The sequence below is a fragment of the Esox lucius genome, chromosome 14, assembly GCF_011004845.1.
Source record: "Esox lucius isolate fEsoLuc1 chromosome 14, fEsoLuc1.pri, whole genome shotgun sequence".
Lineage (NCBI taxonomy): Eukaryota > Metazoa > Chordata > Actinopteri > Esociformes > Esocidae > Esox > Esox lucius.
The window spans coordinates 27851580-27875370 of NC_047582.1; the positions used below are offsets into that span (position 1 = coordinate 27851580).

General features: G+C 41.9%; 2 protein-coding genes across 3 annotated transcripts; both read left to right on the forward strand.

Moving 5' to 3' along the window:
- Window positions 1-285: 285 nt before the first annotated feature.
- Window positions 286-10567, forward strand: miga2 (mitoguardin 2). Of its 2 annotated transcripts, none has more exons than XM_010878315.5 (15): window positions 286-671; window positions 1145-1547; window positions 1761-1971; window positions 2421-2539; window positions 2762-2882; window positions 3843-3979; window positions 4243-4360; window positions 4551-4651; window positions 4839-4951; window positions 5356-5428; window positions 5526-5612; window positions 5882-5980; window positions 6242-6376; window positions 6513-6683; window positions 7221-10567. In XM_010878315.5, exons 2-15 carry the CDS (start codon window positions 1452-1454, stop codon window positions 7431-7433), a joined length of 1794 nt encoding a protein of 597 aa, XP_010876617.2. In that variant the 5' UTR covers window positions 286-671; window positions 1145-1451; the 3' UTR covers window positions 7434-10567. The 2 variants fall into 2 exon arrangements, with proteins under 2 accessions (XP_010876617.2, XP_010876616.2); XM_010878314.4 differs by having other exon boundaries at window positions 287-671; window positions 3843-4009.
- Window positions 10568-11040: 473 nt separating this feature from the next.
- dolpp1 (dolichyldiphosphatase 1) lies at window positions 11041-17241 on the forward strand. The gene is made up of 8 exons (XM_010878312.5): window positions 11041-11148; window positions 12370-12470; window positions 12785-12869; window positions 13541-13640; window positions 14915-15013; window positions 16614-16742; window positions 16932-17021; window positions 17122-17241. The coding sequence occupies exons 1-8, from the start codon at window positions 11073-11075 to the stop codon at window positions 17156-17158; spliced, it is 717 nt and encodes a 238-aa protein (XP_010876614.1). The 5' UTR covers window positions 11041-11072; the 3' UTR covers window positions 17159-17241.
- The last annotated feature ends 6550 nt before the right edge of the window (window positions 17242-23791 follow it).

A 23791-nucleotide genomic window follows, 5' to 3' on the forward strand; every position in this document is an offset into this window, starting at 1 on the left:
TGATAGTGTTTCTACTTACACATGCACATATAACTGACATATTACAAATTATATACCGATATTACACGCGATTACTGCATTCTTTGAACTTATATATGTTGACTATCATTAGTTTTTTGCCATGGAACATGCAAACATTAGACCTTGATCTTTGATTCGAACGCATTCGATACCCAAAGTTCACCCTCCCCCTTCCTTTTTTACCATTGGATACACAGCAATACTCAAAATCCATTGGTCTTTCGTGCTAGCAAATACAGAAGTAACCGCCCCGAAGCAAATATCATACTAGTGTGTGTGCTCTGCAAAATGCGGCGCTTGGTGATAATGCCCTTCTACTGCGCTTTGGATGCCCAATACATTGGTGTAGTGGCTGAACATTAGCTAAACTTCTGAGTTATTTCTCCTATCCTTATAATGATTAGCTCGTGATTAGAAAGGCCGCTTTTAGTTTTCCATCATGGTGCGTTTTAGCACCTTATGACTGTCTGATGCTGACAGCCAGGACAGATTGAAGGCAACATTACAGTAGATGTGAGTGCGCGAATCAAAGTCCTAGCTAATACTGGACTGTTGCGGTCTATCGGGCTAACTAGCATGGTGGTCAGCAATCGGCAAACCATATTTTGTAATATTCCAATCGTAGCCTGAACCTTCTTGATGATATAAAGGTAAGTCTCAAATGTGATGAAGAGTGAGGGCGAATTTAGTGAACCGAGTGGCTAACTAACGCGTTAGGAAGCTGTGAGAGCTTGTAGTTCGCATGATGCTAATAATACTTGACAGCTCGGCTAAAGGGGCGGGGGGGGGGGGGTCTCTGTCTGTTTAAGTTTATAGGTTTAAGTAGAACATTAAAAACGCTCAACATGTTTATTTGTTTGGGAGGACAAGTTTCCATTATGATTTTGAATTTAGTAGCGCTTTGATCTTATGCTGGCTATGAGACAATTTTGGCAATCTAGCAAGTGCAACTCCAACTATCCGCTGTTGTATGTGCCCTGTCCTGAGAAATGAACAATGTTGTACGTCACTGTTCAAGGTGACAGTAGATTTCCGTTCGATACATATTTGTGAAGTTGTCAGATCATGGATTGATATCACTTCATTACAGCAGTTATAACAATTTAATTTGACCTCTCTCTAGGTGTGCATGTTTCAAGAAAGATGGTACCTCCGTGTAAATAACGAACAGAGCCGGACAACAGGACCAGTGTGGACAGAGCTGTGTCTCTCCAAAGACAGCTCTGTTGCACTGGCTGCAACTACTCTCTGACACTGGAACTGTACAGATCCCAGACAGGCTCAGAAGTGACTGACCACAGCCCATTCAGAACCAGGACCTGGCACTGGGCTGGTTCTTCTAACCAAACAGAGAAGGTCCAATCAAGGAAGACCCTTAGGAGGTCCATTAAAGGGCTGGTCGGAGGCTCTGTGGACTTTTACCCATTGAAATGTCAATCGGAAGGGCAGAAGGGATGTCTATCGCCCAGGCCTTAGCCATGACAGTGGCTGAAATCCCTGTTTTTCTCTACTCCACTTTTGGACAGGTAAATAACATCCCTGAAAAGTAAGCTATTGAATGTTGGTAAGAATCTGTTTAAAAAAACATTAACCAGGGAAATCCTGCCAAAAACAAAGATGTGCAAAGCTCGTTTGTACAGAAATCTTAAGTTTGTTATTCATTAACAAGTCATATTTGTATATTTACCCATTCAAACATAAGCGTGTATGCTTCAAGTGGTTTTGTTTTGTTCCGTCAGTCCATATTCTCTCAGCTGAAGCTCTCTCCGAGTCTGAAGAAGGTGCTGTTTGCCACTGCCTTGGGGAGCGTGGCCCTGGCTCTCACCGCCCACCAAATGAAGAGACGCGGTCGCAAACGCAAACAAGCGACGTCTACGAATGACGAGCAGAAGCCGGTGGGAATACCAGAAGCTTTGCTCCGGTCAGGACGACCGTCATCCCTGAAGAGAGGTGAGTTGATTGGAGGTGACTGGTTGCGGTTTCGGTCACGCTGTGGACGCTTTGCTCATGATTTGTTAACGTGTCTTTTTTTAAATTGCTGCTACTTTACATTATGTATATTATTGCTGTACTTGATATATATATAATTCCTATCTTACTCTTTTTGAAATTGCTGTTAGTTTACGTTATGTATATTATTGCTATATTTTTGCTTCATGTATTTCTTAATTCTTACTACGTAGATGTCGTTGTGCCATGTCACGAGAATTGAATTGTGCAGGATGACGCTGTGTTGTTCGGTGCATTTGATAAATAAACGTTGAACTTTTTAATTATTTTGTTGTTTGGTTGGCTGATTGACAGGCAGTTGTTGGAATGATGGGAGTGAAAGTCGTATTTGTGTGATCCAAGTGCTTTGCTGAGAAAAGTGGAGGCTAATGGCTTTGTTTCCAATCCAGGTGGTCCGTTTCCTGGGCGACAGATGATGAGTCCCAGCACGCGAAGCAACGACACCATGAGTGGCATCTCCTCTCTAGCCCCCAGCAAACACTCTAGCTCCTCCCACAGCATAGCCTCTGTACGTTTTATTTATTTAATTTTTTACTTCCTTACCTTTTTCTGGGCAGTAGGCAGACATTGGTTTCCATAGCGACCTACAGGAGCAAAGAGGATGTGGGCGGATCCTGTTTTCACTTTGATGGCTCGGGGTCTCTTAATGTCACTACTCTTTTTAGACTCTCGTGGTCATGGCCCCTCACGTATGACACTTTACTCACTTTTTAAAAATGTTACGTCACAGATGCGAGTCCCACCCTCTCCAAACCAGTCGGCCAATCCGTTGACTGCCTGGGAGACTGAGCCGGTGCAGGAGGAGTCAGGATCCGTGGAGGATGCAAATGCAGAGAACCTGTACATCATTGGTAATAATCCCTTCATCAGTTCCAGAACCAAGACTGTTTGATGGGCTTTTTGAGGAGAGGGATTTCCCAAATGCCAGAAAAAGATATTAGTGGACATTTGTGAGAAGTGTTCTGCTGAATGCTGTGATTATTGAGGGAGGGAGACTTTGATGGGGAGTGTTAGGTCTGTGTATGCCTTTTTGTCTTTCCATTTATAGATGGACAAAGACATCTCTGTAATTCAGCTAGACACACTTATCTTTCTCCAACAACCAAATTTCTAGGATACCTCCCAAGCACTCCCTGTTCTCAGATAGTGTTATCAACCCACTGGACAGGACAACACCACACTACTCATGTTTAAATATATATATATTTTTTACCTTGCATTAGAATACAAAGGAATGTAATGAGCTCTGGCTGGTTTACGTTCCAATCTCTTGATATGCAGTTGAGTAAGGAAAAAAAGTGAAAGTAATAATTAGATTCCATTACCCGAAATAGTGTCTATTTGTTGATTGTGGGGGAAAAAACAGGCCAGGCCATTTGTCAGCTTTGGTTTGTGGAAATACAACAGCTTGAAGCATTAGATGCTTTCTTTCTCTGTTACCTTCAATGTGTCTTTGGTGACAATTTGGGTCATTGCATTTTGGACCAAAAGGTGTCGGGCCAGTATGTAAATATGAGAAGTGCTCGCTTTTCTTTTTCACCAAATGCTCTTGTGGAAATGTAGATTTCCTAATGTGAACTAACCCTGTGAAATGTTTGAAAGGAATGCATGTTGTGTTTATACTTTTGTTCGGCATATAAGGAGTGTCATTTCATCAAGCTTATTGTGTACAGGCCTTTTAATCTTTATATTATATCTTTATATTTATATTATCGAAATAAATGTGCATAAATAATTATTCCTGATTATTTTACAATGTCATTCTCCCATTCAAATGTCGTTAAAATGGACCTTCTCCCATTACGCATCAGGCATGGAGCTGTTTGAGGAGGCCCTTCAGAAGTGGGAGCAGGCACTGAACATCCGCCACCGCTCCCACTCCAGTGCCTCCAACGCCAGCACCAGCCTGACCCTAGACGTGCCGGCAGCCTCTCCCAAACAGCCCACGGTACGCCACAGAACAATCTCACTCTCAACGGTACGGTGTAGCTCTTTTATGATTTTTACTTTATTTTTCATGTTGTCTTTTAATTTTCTTGGCAAGTCCCACTTGAGGTTTCTGTCTCAACGAGGCCCCCGATCAAAGGAAGCCGCTCAAATATTACACTAAAGTAGTGGCGGCCGGTGCCACATAAATCAGAGGCTGGAGTCTCTGGCCCAGCAAAGCCACTGTGATTGAAGTTAGTTTTATGTTTGTTTCCATGACTTTAGTCTGAGTCGCGTAACAAGGTCTTTGCTGAGAAGCTGGAGACTCTCCTTCACCGGGCATACCACCTGCAGGAAGACTTTGGCGCCACCATTCCCCCAGATAGCCTGCTGGCTGACTTTGGTAATTTGCATGCTACGCTGACACACATTTGTTGGGTGTTCTGATTAGATGGTAGCTGTAGCATTAGCTGTTAGCATGCAGCTAGCAGGAATATGTGGATTTTCTTTATTGGCAGTAGCCTTAGTATTTAACCATAAACGTATGTAGTCCTCATGCTGTGGCTCAGACTTTTCCTTTGTCGTCCTGTCAGAGAGCGAGGGAACCCTCATCATGCCAAACTTGGAGAGTAGAATGCGCGATGATGACACCACAACAATCACTTCGGATGATTCCTTTTTCTCAGCGGCAGAGGTAAATCTCTCTCATTCACTACACATTCTCTCACTCACACAGACGCACAAAATTCCTTCTCTCTCTCCCCCATACAACCACAACCTCTCTGACTGTCTTGTGATAGTCATGTCTTGATCATGACTATCATGTGTCCACTGTTATGAACTAACGTGTCGAGGAACGTTCCTTTCCCTCTCCTCTGCAGCTGTTTGACAACCTATCTCTGGAGGAGGTGTACCAGCCTCTAAGGCCGGCTGCTCTTTACGACGAGGCTCTGTCACTAGTGCAGGCAGGCGGTGTTCCCTGTCGAGCGCTCCGGTCAGTATCAGCCGAGTACCAGTCCAGTGGGTTTAAATTAGTCATTATTGAGTTCTCTGTATAAGATTAGGTTTGGAATTTGTGTTTTTGGGACCATGCCATTGGTTTTGTTGCTCCAGGCACGAACAATGGAGCACCACTCAAGTATCTGGAAGGCAGCTGATTCTCTGAGTACAGTAGCTGATGTCAAACGAACCGTTATTGTGCTTTTTGGTGGTCCAGCTGTCTCGTTCTCTGTCTCGTCTAGTTCACATACTGCTGCGGTGGGGATTTAAATCCACTGCTCTTTAAGCAAAAGCATCTCTCTTCACCTCCATTGGAAGAAGTATATAAATGCTTGAAAAAAAAAAAAGAGACAAAAATAAAATGTATATTTCCCCTTTTTTTCCATTTCTACTCCTTAGAACTGATCTGCTAGAATGCTACGGTGACAAAGACTTCCTTGCCAAACTCCACTGTGTCAGACAAGCTTTTCAGGTCTGCAGTGCTTCATACAAAGTGATTCATGGACAGTGTCACCTGGGTTTGATATGACTACACTTTGTCTTTGCTGAAGTCCAAATATTTCTGACAGGTTCTTTTGCTGGATGAAACTCACCGCACGTTCTTCATGGAGTCCGGCAAGCAGATGATCACCGGACTCATGACCAAAGCAAATAAGGTGATAACACTTATCCCCACTGACACCTACAGGGCCTGGATTGCCTGTACTTAACTTCCTGACAGCAGATATCTTTGTCAGTTATTTGACCCCTGGTATCATATGACCATAAGACATGGCAACGTTTGTAGAAATGCAGGAAAGCTGATTTAAGATCAAATACTCAGGTACCCCTGACCAACAGTATATCCTCATTCACAAAATCCGGTACCTCCTGAACGTTTGTTTTTTAAATCGCTATCTTTTTTTTTTTTTTTACTGCGCTGTAGAGTCCCAAAGCCTTCCTAGAAGCCTATGAAGACATGCTTCTTTACACCCAGAGAGAAGAGACTTGGCCGGTCAGCAAGATGGAGCTGGAGGGCCGAGGGGTGAGGCTATTCCTCTCTGTCTGTACCGCCCCTCTCTGTCTGTACCGCCCCTCTCTGTCTGTACCGCCCCTCTCTGTCTGTACCGCCCCTCTCTGTCTGTACCGCCCCTCTCTGTCTGTACCGCCCCTCTCTGTCTGTACCGCCCCTCTCTGTCTCTGTGTGTCCACCTGAATCCATGAATCCTACTGTGATTAAAAAACCTCTGATGTACTCTTGTGACCTGTAACCTCTGACGTACTCTTGTGACCTGTAACCTAACAGGTGGTGGTTATGAACTTCTTTGACATTGTGCTGGACTTCATCCTAATGGACGCCTTTGAGGATCTAGAGAGCCCCCCCTCGTCCGTGGTGGCTGTGCTTAGAAACCGCTGGCTCTCGGACAGCTTCAAGGAGACGGTGTGAGACGTACACACACACACACCCTATAGTTACACTATTTAACAGAGCAGCACAACAAGCTAACACAGCAACACAATTATAATTACACCGGCAGTCACTTAGAGCAGGATGTAACGCCAGTTGTGGTTTTTAGGCCCTGGCAACTGCATGTTGGTCCGTTCTGAAGGCCAAGCGGCGTCTGCTGATGGTTCCTGATGGATTCATCTCCCACTTCTACGCCATATCCGAACATGTTAGCCCAGTCCTGGCCTTTGGCTTCCTGGGGCCACGACAGCACTTAAGCGAGGTGTGCACCATCTTTAAGGTAAGTGCTGTACTCCTAGCTTCCCTGACATGTTGTTTCCAATTGATCTACATATTTAGAGGTCACAAATACCTTCTTTGGGTTTCTAAGGGAATGCATTTTAGGATAATTAATTAATTCTCAATTAATAATATTACAAATAAATATTTGCTAGAGCCTCAACTTACAAAGGATTTCTTGGATCCCTTTGCCTAAACCTGTTTCAACTGTTGTTGAGAAATGTCATTGTTTAGCTGAGTACCTCTTGCAGTATTTACCCCAGTTTGAGTCTGCCTTAAATTACCAGTTAATCATTATGATCTCTATCACGCTTTAATCTCTGGCATGACTTAATCGCTCAGAAGTGTTAATCCTTGTAGTCACTGTTGCAAAGCAACCACCCAGCCTTCTTAAATTCAAAAGACTTTCAGGCATGAAATACATTTGGAAAACGAACATGTTTTTTGAAACACTAATCCGACAAAATAATATTTCACAAGGATATCGCTCCACTTACAAATCGACTTATTTTTCTTCTGTCTTGGTTTCCATTCCTAGCAACAAATAGTGCAGTACCTGAAAGACATGTTCGACCACGACAAGGTGCGCTTCACCTCGGCCCAGTCCCTGGCCGAAGACATCCTCAGTCTGTCGCACCGCCGCAGTGACATCCTGCTGGGATACCTGGGCATCCACGGCCTGCAGGAGCCCAACGGAGCCCTGCCGCAGGCCAACGCCGCCGCCGGTTTCTGTCCCTCCAACCACCACTGAAGATGGTTTTAAACAGACTTCAACGGGGAGGCGCTACCTGAATTTGTCCATTAAGGAGAACAATGTACATTTTTAGATTTGGCATACGGTTCACTTCGGTGTGACCTAATGAAAATGTCGTCAGTGTCTGACTTGAGCTACGTGGGACGGGACTGTGTCGGTTACAACCGGACAGATTTACCGGGGGTCATCATTCACATGGTTGAGCGGAGGCATTTACCTTATCAGTCCGGCTGCAGTACTCCCTGCTGAGCATCCGGCAGAACCCAGCTTGTATTGGACTTCATGGAACTTGTATTGGGCTTTTAGGAACATTATGGCTCCATCCACCCTCTTTCTGTTAGAAGATCTGGAGGTTAATTCTCCCTTCTTTCTTCCGACTTGTGAACCAACAACCAACTGACAAGATTACGTCTATGTTCTTGCTGTGCTGTATGTGTGTTCTGGGACAGGGGAACCATGGTCTCGACACTTGGCCAAATAAAGACTTGCACTCAGATATGACGATGTTGTTAGACATGTTGCTTCGGTTCCCTCTAGGTTAAACCATTGGACATTTGTTTATAAATGTACGTATTTATTCCGATAATGTTAGGATAACAATATAATGAAAAGGGTTCCACCAGGAGAGTAATTCTTGTAACACAGTCTGTAAGGCAAGATGTTGGACAGTTATCCCAGTCTGGTCCTCTGCTTGGTCCATGCAGAGAGACACCACTGAGGAAATTCTAATATACTGTGGGGTTTATCTCTGTGACAACGCTAGTTATAGACCGTCCCCAGGAGAACAAGATGTAGGTTATAATGAGCTGCTTTGGATGAAATGGGATATGGTCACTTCTGAAGTGTGTTGTGTCTGTGTGTTTGTGAGAGTGTGTGGGAGTGTACGAGCCACAGAAAAGGTTCTCTTATTGTCAGTAATCACACCTTTGGTATGTTTGGGGGAAAAAAAGAAGGAAAAAAAGCAATACAGTACCTAATCACGGAGTCGGTGAAGTGTATTGTGCTCTCACTCATAACACGCTGTTTAATGGAGGGTTGTCAAGGATCGTTGGCAGGCTAGTGGCCAGTCTAATTCAAATGACATTATATAGTATGCAGTATGTTAGTGTGATCTTGATGTAAAACCTCTGTGTATTTTTGCTGTGTATTCTGAATAATTGCTTAACGATGTCGTGTTAGCCCAGAATCCCAACTCAAATGTAAATCCACATACACTCTGCAGCCAGTTTAAGGACGCCCATGAAGTACAGGGTCAGAACCCACTTTTCCTTTGATGGATTATACTGTGCCAAAACATTCCACATTGATTTTTGTCCATGCTGACACAATGGCCTCATGCACTTGCAGCAGATTGGACGGTGGTACATTCGTGCTAAGAATGTCCCGTTCAGATGCATCCCAATGATGCTCTATTGCAGTAGTTTCCAACCTTTTTCAGTCACTGTACCACCAAGTATCCCATGTACATTTGATCTGTAAACACTATGGACGTGTGAGTGCCCCCTGTGGATAGGCTTAATATTTCTAGGGATCCTTGCACCCCTGGTTTGGGGACTGCTTTAATTGGCTGAGGTCTGGGGATGACACAAGTTTAGAGTTTGCCTGCCCACTGGAGCTGATAGGATGCTAACCCACTGTGGTTGTCTGCTGCTACAGCCCATCTATTACAAGGACCGATGAGTTGTGTTCTGAGATGCTGTTCTTCACACCACTGTTGTAAGGTGATGTTTTGTTTATTACTGCACCTGTTTCTGGCCCAGCTATTAACTTGTACTTTTGCCATTTCCCTTCAACCTATTTGGTTTCACCCACAGCACAGTTTTATTTTATTATTATTTGCACCTTAGACACATGTTTGTGCATGTGTGAGTGAGTGAAAGGAGCAAGGGCAATTCTGACAATCATATCACACTTAACATTGTTCAATTGAACAGTGACTGAATACCCCAAGGCCTGCCGGCCTGTGTAGCTAGCCATGATCCTGTTTTTGTGATTGTGGTGGTGTCCCTAATAAACTGGCTGAAGTGAAACCATTATTAAGAGGAGCATAAGAGTTTGGATTCTTGGCTAGTAACCTTTATCTGGAAGCGTAGCTTAAATATACAGTTCTACTGTTGGATATTGAACTATTCTATTACCAGTAGTCTCACTTTGTTGTGTTATTTTCTGGCACATGGGAGACCTTGCCTTTGTTTATATTTGTTGCACTTTAATGAAAAAAAGAAATATTTTTAAATGCTCTTCTAACTCTATTTTTTTGCAAGGAAAATAGATAGCACACTTGAGGCAAGATCATTTGTAGGCCTAATTATACATTGGACTTGCTCATAGAAAAGGTACTGATGATGATATTGACTTTTAACATACCTTACTGATAACCCTTTGAGGTTGAGGTTTTTCCAGAAATGTAGTCTAACGGTAAGATGGGCAGACAAATTACCTTTTTGTTTTCTTGTCTATTTAGCATGTTTTTTTGTTTTAATTTGTATAAATGATCTCATTTGATTGTCAAATGAAAACTCCCCTGCCTATTTTGGAGTCCCCTAACATCAAATTACTATCAAATGTATAGTAGCCTATATGATGTATGAATCTCTCAGTATCAACATCCCAGTAGGAAATTATAACAATAGTTATGTATTAATGCCCAGAAAACCGAATGTTAGTGTTTGGGCTTTGAGATTAGTTTACTTTTTCTTAAAGAAAAACCAACAATAATTTTACATTATTGTATGTATTATCAGAGAATCACATTGTCCTTTGCCGCCTTTGCATGTGGATTCTTGTCATATCTGTACAGTTATTTGTTTTTTGTCCAATCAGTCAGCATAGTGTTGGGTGCTTCAATTAAATTGGAAATAATTATCTTAATTACTGATACTTGTAATTTAAAAAGTAGGGGGAAAAATTAATCAACAAAGAAAATAGCTGATTTTGGGATCACTCTGAACGGATTATAGCTGCTTGTAACAGTTTTCTATGTGGAATGTGCTTAAATGTTAGGATTCAGGTATTGGGACTCTTATGTAAGCAGATGAGGCAGGCTAGTTAACTCTGGTTATTCATTCTGCTTATGAGACTGTAGGCTTCTGATGATTGCAAATGGTCACAGGATAAAACATTTGAAAGTATGAGACTTGTTTTAAACCAGTGTCCTGTTCATGCCTTTTTTTGTCTTTAAAATTTGTGAGTTCTGTTTGTGAGTGATCTGTTAATAGATATCTATTAATTTTCACAAACACTCTGTATGTCAGTGGGGCCCTTCATGCTTTCATGTTAATAAACATAACTGAAAGTAGGAGACCAGACATGTCAAGTATATTGGAGTTAATTAGCATAATACAAAAAAGAATTGTCAATACAAAATCTCCATCTAAAACATTTTTTTGCATTTACACATTCCCATTCATTTATTTATAAGGGGAACAGGATTGGACATGACGCATGCATTAACAACATGACCATTCATGAGCGTTGGTCGAATCTTTACATTCCCATACAGCTATTTTCTTCATCTTGGGATCTACTCTTGTGAATGGCTGCTTTTCGTAGAAGGGACCGTGTTTTCTATTGGGCGAACGAACTTTGGAACTACATTCTGATTCGTCGATCCACATTGCCCGGTGTCCGGGTAAGATGGCGTCGGAAGAACAGTGCTCGGTACCACCTCGATGGCGGTCGATATCGCTAACCCATGTAGAGTTCCCTGCTGGTAAGTGTAATATTTTTTAACATTTATTTTATCCACATTCGTCTGTTGGATGTTTCCTGCGTTGATAATCTGCAAGTGGTCCGGGAATGATATGCAACTGAATGGGCACGACCGACATGAACTGCCAAATAGTGAGACCTGAAAAAAAGCGTATACACAGCTCCGCAGGGAATGTAAGATTAACTGCCAAATTGTGTGACAGAGTCGCATGCGCAGTTCTGGAAGTTGTCACAATGCCAAGCTAACTAGCTCGAGTTGTCTTTGCTACGTTAAATGAACGCATTTCAATGGTCATAAACAACGCACGCACAGAATAAACGTATAAATTCAAATGTAGTTAGTAGCTTACATTTTCTACTTGACTACTGTCCCAGCAGAGCCAACACGTTTTCGGTGTGAGACTGCAAGTTAGCTAGCTGAAAATTGTCCTGAGTAGTAGTTCGTCACTGCTAACGTTGTGACATTTTGTGTAATATGTATTTAAGCCTTTCAACTGGGTTTTCAAATATTGACAGCCGCAAATATGGATTGTCTAACCTTTTGTCGTGTATCGTTCTGAGATGGCTTGCACACACACCTTCACGCCTTATTAGCTGGAGACTCCTTAGCTAGTAGGACTCACGGCAACGCTTTCTTGGCTAGGTAGAACTCAAATCGCTAACTTGCCATGCTTAGCAACCTTTCTCAGTCAATCTCAAAATTCAGGTTCTAAAGCAGTAGTAGCTATGCTATCTCATTAAACGAACGAGTGATGCTTTCATTATATTTATGATGAAGTAATAGGCTAATATCCATCTATCTTTCCATATAGCCAGTAGGTCAACCATTCTGCCCGTGGATAAAAATATAAATGATATCAAAAGTTTACTAGCAAACTAAACAACTTGGCGGTATAATCAATTCCTAGGAATCAAAACTAATTTAGCTTGCAAGTTGCATTGAATGTTCCTTAAATAATCATTGATATAACAAGTCCATGCACATTGGAAAGCTTGGACTAGAGTCTAGAGTGTTATGTCTTTAATAGTGTTATACTGTAATAATTGATAATTAATGCCTTATTTTGTGTATATGTATGTGTGTGTATATAAAAATACACACACACATACTCTAGCTAGTTAGCTAGCGAATTGGAGCTTGTAAGTCTGTACTATTCAAGTTAACCTAAATGTTCAACATTTGCAGCAAGGTGATTGTCCACTAAAATGTTTCCTTCTAAAGGTGACCTGACTGGACAAGTGTTGGCCTACACCAGCTTGCTCCCCATAGCAATTCTTGTGGGCTTTGTTACTCTCATAATGTTCAAGCGTGAACTGCACACAGTAAGTAATGTGACCCATATCTTTGCCCCCATACAGGAACTCAATTTCTGTAAGCGGCCCACATGGGGATACCCAAATCTGTGTTAGAACACTAAATGAGCACACAATGTCTCTCTCACACACACACACGCTTGGTCATACATACAGAAATGTTTGTTCAAGGTCATATATGTAGATGAGATTATTTTCCTTTATAGTAAACATTTAGGGTAACGTTGCAGCCTACACTTGTGCAGGAACATAAAAAAAAAAATGCATCTACATAGTGACAAGGCAACTGATCAGGCCTAATCCTTTCTCATTCCTTACCTTAGATATCCTTTTTCGGTGGGCTCGTACTTAACGAAGGGGTGAACTGGCTGCTGAAGCACATTCTACGGGAGCCTCGTCCGTGTGAAGGCGAGTCTAGCAACAAGCTACTTACTGTAGTGACCAATTACGTCCATTACATAACTTCCTTGGTACATAATTTGGATGAAATCTGAACACAGTTAATACCCCCATTATAAAGGGTGTGCACACTTATGCAACCAAGACATTTACACTTTTTTTTTGTTTATTTTGTTTTCCAAATGTTCTTCCGTTTAACTTGTTCATTACCCAGCAAAAGTAGAGGGGAAAATTATTTGTATTGTTTTAATCATTGGATCATCCTTGACTAATGGATTTGTAATAGAGCCTATCTCCAGTAAGGTTAATGAATACTGTTGCTGGAGAAGACCTCTACCAGCCTGAGTGTGGTCTTCTCAAAGAGGCATGTCTCGTTCCTCTGTATGTAGCCTAAGTTGACCTTGTCCTTAAGTCAGCCATCTATAGTAGATAACTGCTTCTTCTTATATTCATGTATAAATAACAGTTCACTCATTGATATGTAGAACACTGTCATTTCTGAATGGATTTCCTTGACATCGGTAACATTAGGTTATGATTCAGGTAGACAATTTTAAATTATTTTAGCTTTTGATCAAAAAAGGGACATTGACAAATGCGTAAATGACAAATAGACCAGTACCAATTTGTGATTAATATTATAACTTGCTTAACTACTGTTATTCACTGTCTTTTTCCAGGAGCTCATGCTGCCCTGACCACGGAATATGGGATGCCTTCCAGTCATTCCCAATTCATCTGGTTTTTTGTTGTTTACTTCTTTCTTTTCCTTTATTTAAGGTGAGTGATGGTTCTGTCCAAGTCTACATTTCTTCTAGTTAGTTTTGTTTAGGTCTAGGTAGCTAGCTAGTATTTTTCAAATAAAGAGAACAATTACAATGGCCGAAATGAGAACAGAAAAACTCAACATCATGATGGTTGAGGGGGAAAAAACGGGGGCCGTATTCGCAAAACATTTTCTTACCACTAGGAGGACTCCTAAACAGCACTAAAAGTTCTTGGCGGAGAGATTCACAAAGCTGCTAAGACCAACTTTTACTAAGGAATCGGGAGAAGTCTTCAGCTAAGAGACAGGGTGGGGTTGATCCCTTTGCTGCGGACGATGTTGTGTTGCACGAACAAGCTCACTTACTATGCCATCTGTGATTGGCTGATAGTGGAGGGGTCTCTGTCAAGTGAATTCATCACAGCAATACTGTGGAGAGATGTCATGTTGCCATATTGAAATAAAGATATTAAAATAAAAATGTAGGTGTCACTGATTAAACATGAAACCAATCGTCTTTTGATGGTGCAATAATTTGTTCAATTGTGTGTCTGTCTATAGAGCCAACTACACCGGGTGGTCCAGCTGCGGCCATGTAGTTGGCAAAAATCATGAGGAAACGACATGATTTGTCATGTAATATGGGGTCATTGATGCATTTTTTGTTTTGATGTAATATTCTACTGACAGATGACTGAGAGATAGGTAGTTGGTCTGCGCTGCATAGCTGCATTTTCCCTGTGGCATAGAGTTGTCACAACCTTGATCTCTGTCTTTGGGTTGTTTCTGTTTGTTGGTGAAGTGACTGCATCCCTGACTACCTCTGCTATGATCATAACACCCTGGTGATTAAGGCGATACCTTGTTAAAAGCTAAGTAACATTATATATTTCTAAAACGTCGACCTGATTACAAGGCTGATTCCCGGCAGCAACCCTTTTAGGGTTTTGTGACTTGGTCTTAGTGACTTAGGATTCCTCTTGACTACTCCTAACTTCTCACTGATTAAGGAGCTGGTTTTAGTGCTGAAACGCTTTGTAAAATACTATTAGACCAAAAAGGTTGGAGTCCTAAAGTTAGGACTGACTCACCCTAGGAGTTACTCCTAAATTATTAATGTTAGGAGCTACTTTTAGCCTTAAGATGTGTTGTGAATACGACCCCAGGTATTTATTTATATGTTGGAGCTTGATATTGATAACATGTTAAAAAACGTAATTGCTGAACCCTATTTGTAATCATATGTGGCCATTGATGTTGGATGATTTGCTTTGTGTCCCGTGTCTAGAATGCATCAAACGAACAATGCTCGGTGTGTGGAGCTACTGTGGAGACACATACTTTCCATCACCTTGTTGGGTGTGGCCTTATCAGTGTCCTACAGCAGGTGAGGGATACAGACCCGGGGGGGCGGGGGGCGACTCCCTTATTTAAATTAGAATTTTAGACCAGAACACAGCAGCTTAACATGGTCCCGTTTCCTCAAACTATTTTGCTGTTTAAACTGGACCATAGTTTGCTAAATTAAATTGCACTAGTTATTTTATTGATGAATAAATCGATGACTGTTATATATATATACAGTGGGGAGAACAAGTATTTGATACACTGCCGATTTTGCAGGTTTTCCCACTTACAAAGCATGGAGAAGTCTGTCATTTTTATAATAGGTACACTTCAACTGTGAGAGACAGAATCTAAAACAAAAATCAAAAAAATCACATTGCTCCCTCGAAAGATTTTCTATTGGGTTCAGGTCTGGAGACTGGCTAGGCCACTCCAGGACCTTGAGAGGCTTCTTACGGAGCCACTCCTTAGTTAACCTGGCTGTGTTTTGGGTCGTTGTCATGCTGGAAGACCCAGCCACGACCCATCTTCTTACTGAGGGAACAAGGTTGTTGGCCAAGATCTCGCGATACGTAGCCCCATCCATCCATCCTCCCCTCAATACGGTGCAGTCGTCCTGTCCCCTTTGCAGAAAAGCATCCCCAAAGAATGATGTTTCCACCTCCATGCTTCACGGTTGGGATGGTGTTCTTGGGGTTGTACTCATCCTTCTTCCTCCAAACACAGTGAATGGAGTTTAGACCAAAAAGTTCTGTTTTTGTCTCATCAGACCACATGACCTTCTCCCATTCCTCCTCTGGATCATCCAGATGGTCATTGGCAAACTTCAGACGGGCCTGGACATGCGCTGGCTTGAGCAGGGGGACCTTGCGTGTGCTGCAGGATTTTAATCCATGATGGCGTAGTGTGTTACTAAGGGTTTTCTTTGAGACTGTGGTCCCAGCTCTCTTCAGGTCATTGACCAGGTCCTGCCGTGTAGTTCTGGGCTGATCCCTCACCTTCCTCGTGATCATTGATGCCCCACGAGGCAAGATCTTGCGGACCAAGGGAGATTGACCGTCATCTTGAACTTCTTCCATTTTCTAATAATTGCGCCAACAGTTGTTGCCTTCTCACCAAGCTGCTTGCCTATTGTCCTGTAGCCCATCCCAGCCTTGTGCAGGTCTACAATTTTATCCCTGATGTCCTTACACAGCTCTCTGGTCTTGGCCATTGTGGAGAGGTTGGAGTCTGTTTGAGTGTGTGGACAGGTGTCTTTTATACAGGTAACGAGTTCAAACAGGTGCAGTTAATACAGGTAATGAGTGGAGAACAGGAGGGCTTCTTAAAGAAAAACTTAACAGGTCTGTGAGAGATGTAATTCTTACTGGTTGGTAGGTGATCAAATACTTATGTCATGCAATAAAATGCAAATTAATTATTTACAATACAATGTGATTTTCTGGATTTTTGTTTTGAGATTCCGTCACTCACAGTTGAAGTGTACCTATGATAAAAATTACAGACCTCTACATGCTTTAAGTAGGAAAAGCTGCAAAATCAGCAAAAAAAACTTGCTCCCCCCCACTGTGTATATATATTTTTTATAGATGATGAAGTTCTTTTATTTTATCGATAAGTTATATTTTTTCCTGTCTTAGGGTTTACTTGTTGTACCACACTTGGAGTCAGGTCTTCTACGGGGCCGTGGCTGGTTGCATCATTGGAATTGTCTGGTTCTTCTTCACACAGGAGGTGCTCACACCTCTGTTCCCCAAGATAGCAGCATGGTAAAAAACATGGACACCTCTTAGAGGGGGGCGGGCACAGGCTTAGCATGAGGGGAACACTTGCTGCCTTTTATGGATTTGGGCAGAGTGTTTCTGCTGGTTTCATCCTGTTTATGTTCCTTTGCCATTGTAAGAGTTCCTACATTTTTACTTTGTTCTATCTCTTTACCCATCCTTGACTGCTGACAGGCCAATATCGGAGTTCTTTTTGGTGCGAGATACGAGTCTGATTCCTAACATCCTTTGGTTTGAGTACACTGTGACCAGATCAGAGGCAAGGTGAGGCATATTTGGTGGGAAGCCAATCTGTGACCCCTATATTGAGGTTTTCAACCATGTTTAGTAATGGTTTGAATGTCTGTTCATGTCTGTCCTCCAGAAACAGACAACGGAAACTTGGAACAAAACTCCAGTGATCTCAGCTGTTCTTCGGTGAAAGGACCACACACATGTAAACCAACATGAGCGCACACACAAATAAAACACACTGGAGAATTATCTTCTGGACTGACCTGGTTGCAATGGGGGGGGGGGGGGCCAACCCGTTTACAGGTGGACCAAAATAGAGAGTGCCTGGACTCTGCCCGGAGCCTACAGCCTGAGCAAGTCCGTCCTCATGCCTCTCCTTGTACATCTTGCCAAAATGCTCCTCGATGCATGCAAGTCTGTGCAAAAGGCATACTATTTAATGAGAAATTAATATATACTTTAACTGTAAACGCACGCACACAGACAGTAACCGTTTACTGTAAGAGATTTTAGGAAAAGCCACAAAAGAGGGCTCTGTCAAGTAACAAACATTGGCTGGTGTCAGAACAGCATGAAATTAGTGATTCTTTTTTAAATGCAGAACTGTAGGTGTTGCTGGTGGGGGGTAGTGGTAGTGGGGGTTTGCAACCCACTCTCTTCCCTTTGCCTACATATAACACGGGTTTACACTTCACAGTTTCGTGCTATGCATACGCCAAAGTACTTTTTTGCGTGCAGTTCAGACGCAATCTCCTCCAATTAAGAACTATGGTGAATAAATACGATATTAAAGTTTCACCTTTACCCTTTTACGTTCTTTCAAGAAAAAGGTTAATCTACGGCTTTTAAACGATTAGTCACTCTTCGGGAAATCCGTGCCTCGATGATGGTGACGTCAAATAGGTTTCAGTTGGTGCGTGTCAATTAAGCGATTTTATTGACCACCATTATTATTAATGGGAGGAGATCGCGTCTCAACTGCACGCAAAAAATGACCTTGGCGTATGCATAGCACGACATTGTGTGAACCCGTGTTATAAGTACGCAAAGGGAAGAGAGTGGGTTGGGGTTTGAGGACCGGGCTTTGGAGTGTTATTGGTTGTGGGTAGGGTTCAGGGTGGAAGTGGGTTATTATTTTTTTCTTGTATTATGAAGAGAACAATAAAAAAACAATTGTAAATGTAATATAAACACAAATTTGCACTTTTTGAAAATGTAAGCAAAAGATGGGGGTGGGGCTTGTATCAACCCCCTAAGATACGTTTTGCCTCGGTCTGTACAGGACTGTCAGCGCGGTGTATTCTGTTTGAACATGGACTTGCAGACATTTAAAACCCTCGTACTGTACAAGCCAAGGCTAGTGTACCTTATGTACATTTAGAGCATTGAGGTCTGGATTTAAGTTGGAGATGATACAGAAGCAAAGACACAACAGCCACAACACAAGGAGCTCTTGTTGTTCTGCTTCTTTTCCTTTGACAGGGTGTTTACTCAACCCCTTCCACCCTGCATGTCTGACATCCCGGGAGTAAAAAACTGGGTTGTATTTTATATATATATATTTCAACTTTTGTTTTAGTTTTATAGAACATTAAACAGTGGATTACCACTGGTTTTTCCTTTCACCTGCCTTTCCAAAACAACATTCCATATCATCCGTTGTATAAACAAAATATGACTTATTGAGGGAAAACATTTCAGTTATTTTTTATTTTAAGGAAACCTCAGGTCAATCGTAGCATAATGATGTGTGTGTCTCTTACATGCCACAGCTGATGTTTGAGGTGTCTAATGAGGGTGAAAAGCTGATTTGGAACTGTCATATCAATATTAGCTCCATAAAGGGAAGTCGTTCTCTTAGATTATCCTTTTTTTCATTAAGTGTAACTCATATCAGGCTCAATAAAAATGTTTGATGTATTAATGTATTATTCCCCCCCCCCCCCCCCCCCCCCCCCCTCATTCCAATTCTTCAATAAATAATGAATACGATGATGATCCATGGTACAAAGACAGACAACTAGGAAACGATGAGTGTCATTATGTATTTCTTGTTCACCAACAATGGACACATTTTGGACAATTTGACATATATTACTAGATTAGAACTTTCTATACTCTGCTATTATATCAAGCAGTAATGGCTACTGATTCTCTTAGCAGTGGTTGTGTTTGTGTACGACTGTGGCTATTTGTACTTCAAGAAATGGACAAAGACATGACTTTAAAATCCATGGTATGGAATAAAAAATAACCAATAAAGTTACTTTTATTTTTATTTTACATACAATCCATATGAGAGTGACAGATGTTGAGTGTATTCAACTTTTTGGGGTTCACAACAGGGGTTTGACCCTTAGGGAGGCTCAGCCCCCAGTGAGAATGTGAGATATGGAAAGCACAAGTACTTAATCAATCCCTTCTACTACATTACCCAAAACAAAAATACCCTATAGGTGGGTGCTTTCCAACTGGCAAACTAATACTGACTCTAAATGCCAATAAAAAGGTGTCCATTAAGACCCAAACTAAAGATTGTGAATTAACCCATGCTTTCCTTAAAAAAAAACTGTGAACCTACAATGAACAATAAAGTTGTGAGTGTTAAGAATTTATAATCATAATATAAGCAGGAAACTATTTTGGGGGTGCACTACAATCAGTGGGGACAACACACATGCTTTTTTTTAAGCAAACAAACAATCCTACATAGCTAGTAAAACACCTATAAATACAATTAAGGGAACACAAATTACACATGGGGCCTTGATGAATGAAATACAATGCTCGTGAAATTAAGGGAACACTTATATCACACATCGGTCTCGATTAACTAAATATACAGGTGCTGGTCATATAATTAGAATATAATCAAAAAGCAGATTTATTTCAGTAATTCCATTCAAAAAGTGAAACTTGTATAATGTATACATTCATTCCACACAGACTGATATATTTCAAGTGTTTATTTCATTTAATTTTGATGATTATAACTGACAACTAATGAAAAACCCAAATTCAGTGTCTCAGAAGATTAGAATATTGTGAAAAGGTTCAATATTGAAGACATCTGGTGCCACACTCTAATCAGCTAATTAACTCAAAACACCTGCAAAGGCCTTTAAATGGTCTCTTAGTCTAGTTCTGTAGGCAACACAATCATGGGGAAGACTGTAGACTTGACAGCTGTCCAAAAGACGACCAATGACACCTTGCACAAGGAGGGCAAGACACAAAAGGTAATAGCTAAAGAGGCTGGCTGTTAACAGAGCTCCGTGTCCAAGCACATTAATAGAGAGGCGAAGGAAAGGAAAAGATGTGGTAGAAAAAAGTGTATAGGGATATCCCGCACCCTGGAGAGGACAACCCGTTCAAAAATGTGGGGGAGATTCACAAACAGTGGACTGCAGCTGGAGTCAGTGCTTCAAGAACCACCACGCACAGACGTATGCAAGACATGGGTTTCAGCTGTCGCATTCCTTATGTCAACCCACTCTTGAACAAGACACAGTGTCAGAAGCCTTTCGCCTGGGCTAAAGACAAAAAGGACTGGACTGCTGCTGAGAGGTCCAAAGTCATGTTCTCTGATGAAAGTAAATATTGCATTTCCTTTGGAAATCAAGGTCCCAGAGTCTGGAGGAAGAGAGGAGAGGCACAGAATCCACATTGCTTGAAGTCCAGTGTAAAGTTTCCACAGTCAGTGATGGTTTGGGGTGCCATGTCATCTGCTGGTGTTGGTCCACTGTGTTTTCTGAGGTCCAAGGTTAACGCAGCTGTCACGGCTGTGGTGGTTGAAGGACAGAGGCGCAGACTGAAGGTCACAAGGGTTATCCATGTTTTAATGAAAAGGAAAGAAGGACTCCAACAAAACAAAAAGGCAGCAACCAGTGACGTGGGTATTCCTTACACAGGACAAACAAAACCAAAATGAACCACGCCTTGGGGCCTACAAACTAAACTTAAATAGGGTCCCCAATTGGAGGCAATAACTAACACCTGCCTCCAATTGGGGAAACCAAAAAAAGGAGTAGAGGTGGCTAAAGGCCACCTCCTGTCCTGTCCTGGCTATGCCCCGAGCCCAGCGCAGAGATGGCTAGGGGCACAGCCAGGACGTGACAGCAGCCATCTACCAGGAAGTTTTAGAGCATTTCATGCTTCCTGCTGCTGACCAACTTTATGGAGATGCAGATTTCATTTTCCAACAGGACGTGGCACCTGCACACAGTGCCAAAGCTACCAGTACCTGGTTTAAGGACCATGGTATCCCTGTTCTTAATTGGCCAGCAAACTCGCCTGACCTTAACCCTATAGAAAATCTATGGGGTATTATGAAGAGGAAGATGCAATACGCCAGACCCAACAATGCAGAAGAGCTGAAGGCCACTATCAGAGCAACCTGGGCTCTCATAACACCTGAGCAGTGCCACAGACTGATCAACTCCATGCCACACCGCTTTGGTGCAGTAATTCAGGCAAAAGGAGCCCCAACTAAGTATTAAGTGCTGTACATGCTCATACTTTTCATGTTCATACTTTTCAGTTGGCCAACATTTCAAAAAATTATTTTATTGTATTGGTCTTAAGTAATATTCAAATTTTCTGAGATACTGAATTTGGGATTTTCATTAGTTGTCAGTTATTATCATCACAATTAAAAGAAATAAACATTCTCATTTTGTCTCTCATAGTTGAAGTGTACCTATGATGAAAATTACAGGCCTCTCTCATCTTTTTAAGTGGGAGAACTTGCACAGTTGGTGGCTGACTAAATACTTTTTTGCCCCACTGTATACACCTCACATTTTTGTAAGTATTTGATTACATCTTTTCATGTGACAACACTGAAGAAATGACACTTGGCTACAATGTAACATAGTGAGTGTACAGCTTGTATAATAGTGTAAATTTGCTGTCCCCTCAAAATAAGATAAGACAGCCGCTGGCAACAAAAGTGAGTACACCCCTAAGTGAAAATGTCCAAACTGGGCCCACAGTGTCAATATTTTGTGTGGCCACCATTATTTTCCAGCACTGCCTTAACCCTCTTGGGTATGGAGTTCACCAGAGCTTTACAGGTTGCCACTGGAGTCCTCTTCCACTCCTCCATGATGACATCACGGAGCTGGTGGATATTAGAGACCTTGCGCTCCTCCACCTTCCATTTGAGGATGCCCCAGAGATGCTCAATAGGGTTTAGGTCTGAAGACATGCTTGGCCAGTCCATCACCTTTACCCTCAGCTTCTTTAGCAAGGCAGTTGTTGTCTTGGAGGTGTGTTTGGGGTCGTTATCATGTTGTAATACTGCCCTGCAGCCCAGTCTCCGAAAGGAGGGGATCATGCTCTGCTTCAGTAAGTCACAGTACATGTTGAACAAAATTATAAACGCAACACTTTTGTTTTTGCCCCCATTTATCATGAGCTGAACTCAAAGATCTAAGACTTTCTCTATGTACACCAAATGCCTATTTCTCTCAAATATTGTTCACAAATCTTTCTAAATCTGTATTAGTGAGCACTTCTCCTTTGCCGAGACAATCCATCCACCTCACAGGTGTGGCATATCAAGATGCTAATTAGACAGGATGATTATTGCACAGTTGTGTCTTAGGCTGGCCACAATAAAAGGCCACTCTAAAATGACCGTCCATCATCCATTTGATGCGGTGAAGTTGTTCTTAGCAGAAAAACACCCCCAAAGCATAATGTTTCCACCTCCATGTTTGATGGTGGGGATGGTGTTCTTGGGGTCATAGGTAGCATTCCTCCTCCAAACACGATGAGTCGAGTTGATGCCAAAGAGCCCGATTTTGGTCTCATCCGATCACAACCCTTTCACCCAGTTCTCCTCTGAATCATTCAGATGTTCATTGGAAAACTTCAGACGGACCTGTACATGTGCTTTCTTGAGCAGGGGGACCTTGCGGGCGCTGCAGGATTTCAGTCCTTCATGGCGTAGTGTGTTACCAATTGTTTTCTATGGTCCCAGCTGCCTTGAGATCATTGACAAGATCCTCCCGTGTAGTTCTGGGCTAATTCCACACTGTTCTCATGATCATTGCAACTCTACAATTTGAGATCTTGCATGGACCACCAGACAGAGGGAAATTGACAGTTCTTTTGTGATTTTTCCATTTGCAAATAATCGCACCAAGTGTTGTCACCTTGTCACCAAGCTGCTTGGCGATGGTCTTGTAGCCCATTCCAGTCTTATGTAGGTCTACAATCTTGTCCCTGACATCCTTGGGCAGCTCTTTGGTCTTGGCCATGGTGGAGAGTTTGGAATCTGATTGATTGATTGCTTCTGTGGACAGGTGTCTTTTATACAGGTAAGAAACTGAGATTAGGAGCAGTCCCTTTAAGAGTGTGCTCCTAATCTCATCTCGTTACCTGTATAAAAGACACCTGGGAGCCAGAAATTTTTCTGATTGAGAGGTGATCAAATACTTATTAAAATGCGTTTTTTCTGGATTTTTAAACAAATTCGGTCTCAATGTTAAAATAAACCTCCTATTAAAATGATAAACTGATCATTTCTTTGTCAGTGGGCAAACGTACAAAATCAGCAGGGGATCAAATACTTTTTTCCCTCAGCATTAGTTTTCCTGATCTTAGTTGAACAAAACATTATTTATGTCTTTAAAGACAACAGTAAAATTATTATGTTTTCCGCATTTTATTATCGACAAAAATCACTGTTTATTCACACGGAAGACACCTATAATGTGCAGTTTTCTGTTAGGCTATATGTTCCAGTGTGCTAGTGTAAGAACACATACGAATTATACACCATCATCACCGAC